The sequence below is a fragment of the Budorcas taxicolor genome, chromosome 9, assembly GCF_023091745.1.
Source record: "Budorcas taxicolor isolate Tak-1 chromosome 9, Takin1.1, whole genome shotgun sequence".
In the NCBI taxonomy this organism is placed as follows: Eukaryota; Metazoa; Chordata; class Mammalia; order Artiodactyla; family Bovidae; genus Budorcas; species Budorcas taxicolor.
Window position 1 is genome coordinate 60063384 of NC_068918.1, and position 9205 is coordinate 60072588.

At 39.0% G+C, this 9205-nt stretch overlaps 1 protein-coding gene across 1 annotated transcript; it reads left to right on the forward strand.

Moving 5' to 3' along the window:
• Positions 1-5011: 5011 nt before the first annotated feature.
• TMEM200A (transmembrane protein 200A) lies at positions 5012-6487 on the forward strand. The gene has a single exon (XM_052646087.1). The coding sequence runs from the start codon at positions 5012-5014 to the stop codon at positions 6485-6487; it is 1476 nt and encodes a 491-aa protein (XP_052502047.1).
• Positions 6488-9205: the final 2718 nt, after the last annotated feature.

Genomic DNA, 9205 nt, shown 5'->3' on the forward strand with positions numbered 1-9205 from the left:
ATCTGTAAAATAGATATCATAATGATTGTGTCTACTTCCAGAAGTGCTGTGATAATAAATATGTTCTTATACCGAAACACTTAGAATGGCTCCTGACTGTGACCAGTGTGTTAACTATTATTAATATTATTATTAAAACCTAGAAGGATGCTATGATTTGTTATGGTAAGAAGACTGTAGTTTACAGGATCCCTATTCTCTCATCCCTTCACCTCCAGCCAAAAAAAAAAAAAAGTGGTAAAATGTAGAATGGAGGAGATGTGGCTATGCAGAATAAATAAACAAGTAGACTTAGGCTATTTTGTGTATACTGAATACTTTGGATCAAGTTGACAGTGCAGTTTGACACTGCTGAGGCCTGTGTATTCACCGCTTCTAGATTTTATGGTTTCCCTAGGTTTCTATGGTTTTTCCAGTAGCCATGTATGGATGTGAGAGTTAGACTATAAGGAAAGCTAAACGCCGAAGAATTGGTGCTTTTGAACTGTGATGCTGGAGAAGATTCTTGAGAGTCCCTTGGACTGCAAGGAAATCAAACCAGTCCATCCTAAAGGAAATCAGTCCTGGGTGTTCATTGTTAGGACTGATGCTAAAGCTGAAACTCCAATACTTTGGCCACCTGGTGTGAAGAGTTGACTCATTTGAAAAGACCCTGGTGCTGGGAAAGATGAAAGGCAGGAGGAGAAGGGGACGACAGAGGATGAGATGGTTGGATGGCATCACCGACTTGATGGACATGAGTTTGAGTAAACTCCGGGAGTTGGTGATGGACAGGGAGGCCTGTCGTGTTGCAGTCCATGGGGTCGCAGAGTCGGACACGACTGACGGAAATGAACTGAACTGAACTGAACTGTGATTTTTCCAATATCAACTCCTCATGTACAAGTTGAGATTAATTTTCCCTAGATGACAACAAATGTGTTTTGCATCTTCCTCTAACTCCACAAGCATGAGTCTAGCATTCAAGCATTTGGGAATGACTATTGCTACCTTTCAAGACCTGGCCCTCTGTCTCTCTAGGCCAGCCCCGCCCTGCCCCCCTTTTCCTCTATCAACTTTAGGAATAGAAAATGGCATCATAAGGAGAAAATGTTTTAACAAGTTGGGGACAACTCGAAATGTATATGGAGTGGGAATTCACCGTGGTTGCTTTTAAACCAGATGCAAGCCTTTTGCCCTTGTTTTCATTCCCTCCCTTGGTGCTGCGTGCTAAGGCCAGCCAGGGCTATGTTCCCCAGTCTTTCTTTCTTTCTTGACCTTCTCTGAAATGCCTTTCACTTGCTGTTATCACTCTGATGAATGTTAGAATGCTGTCATCTGTATGAAGCCTGCTGTAAAAGTCCTACCTGATTGAAATTTTTATTCTAGGGGTTACCACATTCTGTTCTATGTAGATATAACAGCCCCTTCATTAGCTTTCAAGCTCTTTGAAGCAGTGACTGAGTGTGTGCATTTTTGCTTTTCCTTTAGGGTCAGTTTGGGGCTCTGAATCCTGAAAGAAGCTCATTTAGTGTTGAATCGTTTTGAATGGAATTGAGGGAGTACACTGACATCCAACCTGAACTTGCTAACCCTTGGGTGTCTTGGTGCCTCTGGCTGGCTGGTCAGGGTGGTCTGGCTGAAGAAACTGTGTGAGCTTTTATTTTCCCCTCACTCTAGACTTAATTTCTGTACCCCTCCAGGTGTCTTTCCTCCTCTCAGTCACGCTGTTATTCAGCCTGTGCTTTCTCTCTCTGTCCTGTCTAACCAGCTTTGCTTCTTCCTAAAAGAACCCAGTCCCTCACTGCTCTTTTCCAGCTTCCTCTCCTCATCTGTATTTCTCAAAATATTTTTTTTCTCTTCCATCCCCTTTTTCTTTGTCAACTTTAGGAATAGAAAATTGCATCATAAGGAGAAAATGTTTTAACAATTTGGGGAGGACTCGGAATGTATATGGAGTGGGAGTTCACTGTGGTTGTTTTTATACCAGATGCAAGCCTTTTGCCCTTGTTTTCATTCTATTCAGAAAGATTTCAGACTAAATCCTTATCCTCCTAAATGGAAATAACTGAGTTAGATGGCTGCTATCTAATCTAAGCATTTTTTTTCAAACACTTGAACTGGTATTTGGTTCAAGGAAACATAGATGGACACAGCTTTGTTTTACCCAAGTTTTTGTGCATGTCCTCAACGGTAGTGTGCATACTTTGATAAACTTCGTAGGCTAGAGCTGTGGGTTAGATCATGGTTTGTTCTTCCAACATTCAACTATTTTAATCCAAGCTATAATTCCAATGAAGGCTGGATTTATTCACCAGCTTGTTCAGCTAACTAAAACTGTGGGTACCATCCACCACCACGTTATTTAAACACAATTCAGAAATCATAAATAGAAATCCAAAAGGAGAGCTTGATTTCACAAGACAGAATTTGATACCGTGAAGAAACTCTTGTAGAAATTTGCCAGAGACCTTGCGGGTCTTAAAATATTCTCTGCTTTCGACTAGCCAGATTTGGCAGCTTGAGAACTATTCATTATACGTAATAACAAATATTTTACCAACTCACAAAATGTTGCTTTTTGTTTTGGCATTGCATTTGTTCAAATTTTAAACTAGCAAAGTTAGTACAGTAATCCTGTGGTCATACAGAAATCTCAGGAGAAGTATTATTCCCATACTGAGCATTTTAGCAAATATTTCTTGACACTAACTATGTGTAAGGTATTATATCAAATATTCCTGGTAACAAAAATGAGAGTTAAACTTGATATTTGACCACAAGTAGTGGAAGAACTAAGACACTGTAATATGGCGAGTGCCATAGAAAATTTGCTAAAATGCTCTGAGGCATGAACTCATGTGGGATTTGCTTAGCCAGAGGAGGCTTTATAAAGAAATGGAATATTAGCTTTATAGATTAGCCAGAGGATAATATGTGAAATATGTGAAAGAGGTAAAGAAGGATCTAGACAGACAGATGAAACATTATTAATGAAGTCTCAGAAACATTGTATGGAGTATAGGCAGTATGGTTTGGTTTTAGTTTTACATAACTGAAAGAGAGTAATTGGAGATGAAGCTAAATTCCATGGGTCTGAAAACCCAGATTAAAACTTTGGTGAGTAGTGAGAAATGTTTTACTTATTCCTCCACTCTTTAAACAACTTCAGAACCATATTTTTAGATAATTAATCTAAGCTTGATTGTGGAGGAAGAGAAATGGAGTTTGGAAGACCAGTTGGGAGGTTATTATAATAGTCTCAGTTCATTTCAGTTCAGTTCAGTCGCTCAGTTCAGTTCAGTTCAGTTCAGTCACTCAGTCGTGTCTGACTCTTTGCGACCCCATGAATCGCAGCATACCAGGCCTCCCTGTACATCACCAACTCCCGGAGCACTCAGACTCACATCCATCGAGTCAGTGATGCCATCTAGCCATCTCATCCTCTGTCGTCCCCTTCTCCTCCTGCCCCCAATCCCTCCCAGCATCAAAGTCTTTTCCAATGAGTCAGCTCTTCGCATGAGATGGCCAAAGTACTGGAGTTTCAGCTTTAGCATCATTCCTTCCAAAGAAATCCCAGGGTTGATCTCCTTCAGAATGGACTGGTTGGATCTCCTTGCAGTCCAAGGGACTCTCAAGAGTCTTCTCCAACACCACAGTTCAAAAGCAGCAATTCTTCGACACTCAGCCTTCTTCACAGTCCAACTCTCACATCCATACATGACCAGTGGGAAAACCATAGCCTTGACTAGACGGACCTTAGTCGGCAAAGTAATGTCTCTGCTTTTGAATATGCTGTCTAGGTTGGTCATAACTTTTCTTCCAAGGAGTAAGCATCTTTTAATTAGTAAGTGTTAATAAGAATAGCACTAAGCAGGGAAGAACAGGATTGGAATGAAGGAGCAGAATTCAGAGACATTCTATAGTGAAAATTTTTAGGACTTAGAACCTGATTAGAAGACAAGAGGCAGAAGAAAAGGAGGACTTAAAGATAACTATGAAGAGTCAAGCACAAGAACTGAGGCCATTGAAAAAGTCAGACTTCAATTGGTAGGGTAGAAGGTGAGTCCACCCCTGTGTGGTATGGGATGGAGGGGGGAGCTCAACTTTGCTGGAGAAGCATGATTGTGTGTAAATATGTTCCCCAATGAGGAGTTGGAAATGTGAAACTAAAACTCAGGCTACAGTTCAAAATACAGACTTGGGACTCATTAGCATTAAGGAAATAGTGAACGATGTAGGAGGGAATATGAATGCCAAGGGAGAGCATAAAGAGAAGATGGTCATGGACAGGACACTTGGGGGAAGCTTGTCTATTTTTAGGTGAGGAAAAATAAGCCCAAATCGAAATAGTCAGTGAGGTCAGGAAAGAGCCATGAAGACATAGTATCATAAAAAAAGCTGGACAAGAGCGAGTTTCAAGAAAGGAGGGCTCGGGTAATATCATGGAAACAGAGAAGTCAGGAAGATGAGGATTGAGCAGGAGAAATTAAATTTGATAGTTGAGAGTTCATGGGTGACTTTTGCAAGAGTAGTCTTAGAACTGTGAGCTGATGGAATGTATTCTATTTGTAAACCTAAGGTTTGTTTGGGGCCTATTAGGTGTTCTGGATGTTTCCATTTCTTTAAAGTAATAGATAATGAAGGATGGTGTGTGTGTGTGTGTGTAAGACAGAGAGAAAAAAAGAGAGAATATGTATATCTTGTGACCAGGAAACCGTTTTATAATTTTAAGCAATAAAATATAATTTTAACTGATAAAGTTACTTAAGGAAAATGGACCTTGAGCTCACATTTCCTTAATAATAGAAACACTAATTCAGCCAAAAAAGGAAATCTCTAGAATTTTATATTAGCCGATAAACAAAACTTCTACCCAAATTATGTTGATTAAAAAGACATTCTTCTGCCCCATTGCGTTACATGAGACAGCAACAACAAAAATATAGAAACACTTGCTGAAATGATGAGCGTACCTCAGAACATAGATTTATCATCTTTTTCTCTTCTTTCCAGAATAAAAGACTGAGCTATGATAGCAACTGGTGGAGTGATAACTGGCCTGGCCGCCTTGAAAAGGCAAGACTCTGCCAGATCACAGCATCATGTCAACCTTAGCCCATCGCCTGCTGCCCAGGAGAAGAAACCAGTCAGGCGTCGACCTCGGGCCGATGTTGTGGTTGTTCGAGGCAAAATCCGGCTTTATTCCCCATCTGGTTTTTTCCTCATTTTAGGAGTCCTTATCTCTATTGTAGGAATTGCAATGGCAGTCCTTGGATATTGGCCTCAAAAAGAACATTTTATCGATACTGAGACGACTTTGTCAACAAACGAAACTCAGGTCATCCGGAACCAAGGCGGTGTAGTGGTTCGCTTCTTTGAGCAACATTTGCATTCTGATAAAATGAAAATGCTTGGCCCTTTCACAATGGGGATTGGCATTTTCATTTTCATTTGTGCTAACGCCATTCTTCACGAGAACCGTGACAAAGAAACCAAAATCATACACATGAGGGACATCTATTCCACAGTCATCGACATCCACACTCTGAGAATCAAGGAGCAAAAACACATGAATGGCATCTACACTGGTTTAATGGGAGAAACGGAAGTAAAGCAGAATGGGAGCTCCTGTGCTTCGAGACTGGCAGCAAATACCATTGCTTCTTTTTCAGGTTTCAGGAGCAGTTTTCGGATGGACAGCTCTGTTGAGGAGGATGAGCTTGTGGTGAATGAAAGCAAGAGTTTTGGGCATCTCGTGCCGCCTTTGCTCTCTGACAGCCCTGCCTCTGTTTGTGGCCTCTATCCGCCTCCTTCCAAGACAACTGATGATAAAACCAGTGGCCCTAAGAAATGTGAAACCAAGTCAATTGTGTCATCGTCCATCAGCGCTTTTACATTACCGGTGATCAAACTTAATAATTGTGTGATTGATGAGCCCAGTATAGATAATATCACTGAGGATGCTGATAACCTCAAAAGTAGGTCAAGGAATTTGTCAATGGACTCCCTTATGGTCCCTTTGCCCAATCCCAGTCAGCCCTTCGAGCCAGTCAGTCTGATGCTCCCAAGGAATAATTCCGTTGGGGAGTCATTGTCAAGTCAGTACAAGTCCTCTGTGGCCCTTGGACCTGGAGCTGGACAGCTTTTGTCTCCTGGGGCTGCTAGAAGACAGTTTGGTTCTAACACATCCTTGCATTTGCTCTCATCACACTCCAAATCCTTAGACTTAGAGCGGGGTCACTCCACATTAACCGTTCAGGCAGAACAACGAAAACATCCAAGCTGGCCTCGGTTGGATCGAAGCAACAGCAAAGGATATATGAAACTAGAGAACAAAGAGGACCCAATGGAGAGGCTGCTTGTGCCCCAAGCTGCAATCAAGAAGGACTTTACTAATAAGGAGAAGCTTCTTATGATCTCAAGATCTCACAATAATTTGAGTTTTGAACATGATGAGTTTTTGAGTAACAACTTGAAGCGGGGAACTTCTGAAACAAGGTTTTAATGTGGAAAACATATCTTATTTTACAAGGATATATATATTTTAAACCTATTTTCACTGGTATTTCCTTGTTAAAATTTTGGTTACCGACCTTTTTAATCAAATGGTTTGTAGTATATTAGACCTGGCTGCTTAACTGTGTAATGGAGATGGTTATATGTTTGGATACTTATGATTGCAATACTCTGTATACTACGTGTGATTTTATTTTTTCCAAAAGCATGGTCTCTTTTATTAATATGAATACAAAATACTTCCATCCAAATTAAAGTTCTTTTTTTTTTACTTTAAAGTTCTTTCATCGATGATCATATTCTTTCATCTCGATGATCACGCGTAGAGAAAAGTGTCCAATTTAGAAAAGCCAGGGTACCAAAGTGTGAACTGGAAGTATAAATTCAATGCAAATCTTAGGTGTCATTTTCTGAAAAATTGCTTTAGGATTGGTTAAATTTTCAAAAGGCAAAATATCTGGCTTCTGTTCAAGCTAAATAATTGAATTGGTTGAACTTGTTTAGTTCTGTGTGAGTAACTGATATGAATTGGTAAAGTTGGTTGTGACTAGTGCCCTGAGCTTTAGGTAGGTTGTATTTTTTCAACATCAGTTCTATTTTAGTGATATTTTATTAAGAAACCATGTATTCAAGAGCTATGGCTGAGAATGCCAGATATTCTTAGGGGTAAGTATCAAAATGCTCTTAGCTTTAACTTTAGATATTCTGGATTGAAATTTCTTTGCAACTGACTTGAAAAATGAATGAACCAATTTAGTGTTTAGAAGTGCTCTCTTGAAATAATTATATATATGAAGAAAATATTGACTAAATGAATGAAAATATATACTAGTAAATGCTAACTAGTCTCAGTACCTTTCCCTAGACATCTCTCTCCTCATCTAATATCCACTCATTCCTACATCCTTGTTTTCCCCTAATATTTCTTAGTTCCTGTTATTTGGAAGAAAATCAGCTAACCTTGACATTTCTTTTATCTTTGCATATCACTAAGTTGGTGGTTGAATAAAATTTAGTCCTTGGTACATTGCCTTGAAATTTATCTTGTTCTAGAAAGCCTTATGATAATTCCAAAGACTTTCTTATGGTATAATAAATATTTAGGATTATGGTTCTCAGTTATTGAAGATAATAAATATTACAATAGATTTTCCACCAGGAAATTTTCATGGTTTCCATTAGGGTAACCGAATTTTAAAGAATTGTTTAATGGAACACTCAGGAAATTTTACAAGCTTTTCTCAATGTGTAATCATTTCTGAACATCAGTATTGCAGCTGTAGAAGAGAAAAAGGAAGATATCTCTGTATTTGTAATTCCCCACAATCCCACCTTGTATTGGCATCATGAACTTCCCTGGATTGAGGCACAGTGTTAATTGTTAGAACATCAAGCCTGTGTATTGTAATAGTGTGGGCTTAATATTTTATGATAAAGCATTTAATAAACCTCCAGTCTTAATATTAAGTGTGTGCTCTTCATACATTTGCTATTATTTTTGAATGAAATACATTTCTGCTTAAAGTACTGTTTTTCAAACTTTCAGATACCTTCTCCTGAAGGCACTTGGTACCCTAACATCTGCACTGGGTACTGTGGCTTCTTTATTTTCATTAACAAAATTTTTATTTTATTTAGATTAATGAGCTAGGCCCATCCACCTGTTGAATTAAGGTATTTTGATACTTTGTTATTTGGATGTGATGCTTAATTTTATGTGTCAAGTTAGCTAGACTAAAGGATGTTCAGATTTCTAAGTGTGTCTATTAAGGTGTCTCCCAAATAGACTACCATTTCAATTGGTAGACCAAGTAAATTGCCCTTACCAATGCAGATGGATATAATCTAATCCACTGAAGGCCTGAATAGGACAAAAAGGCAGAGGAAGGATGAATTCCCTGTCTGTACTTGAGCTGGGGCACCATTTTCTCCTGCCCTAAGAAATCAGTGCTCCTGGGAACTCAGACTGGGACTTTTACCACTGGCTTAAACCAAAGGCTCCTTGGTTTTTAGGGCTTTGGGTTGGGCTAGAACTACCACCTGCTTTCCTAGGCCTCTCTAGCTTACAGGCAGCTGGCAGATAGTGGGACTTCTTGGCTCCAGAGGTAATCCTTCATAATAAATATATGTATATATACCTAAAAATATATATCTGTTAATATCTATCTAATCTCTTATTGGTTTGGTTTCTCTAGAGAACCCTGACTGAAACACTGAGGATCATTTTCACTTAAAATTTCTCTGACTTTCAGGAAAATAACCAGATACATAGCATCCAGCAAATGTCAGTGATACTCCTAGATTTGAAAACAATGGCTCACAACACCCCTGATGGGACAAATGACTAAAGCAATATAATTTGCTCAGCTCACCCCTGAAAGAGCTCTAGCAATTTGAAGAGGATTAAGCAGCGTGGGTCTTGGAAGACTTAAAAAAAGGAATTGGGAGCTCAAGCAGTGATTTCCGTTCAACCTCCTCTCCATCAAAAAGCCTGAGTTTTTACTTCCAAACAAATCAATTTATTAAACAATGAATAATTTTCTTATTTTAAATTAAATCAAAAATGCTTATTGCCAAGTAAAGCTTTTGATAAATGTGAAGTAGCTGATGTTGCCATATTGACTTGATGTTATTCCACCCCGAATCAATGAAACTGGAATTTTAGTCAGACTATATTTTGAACATTTCCCTTAGTCTTTTACAAATA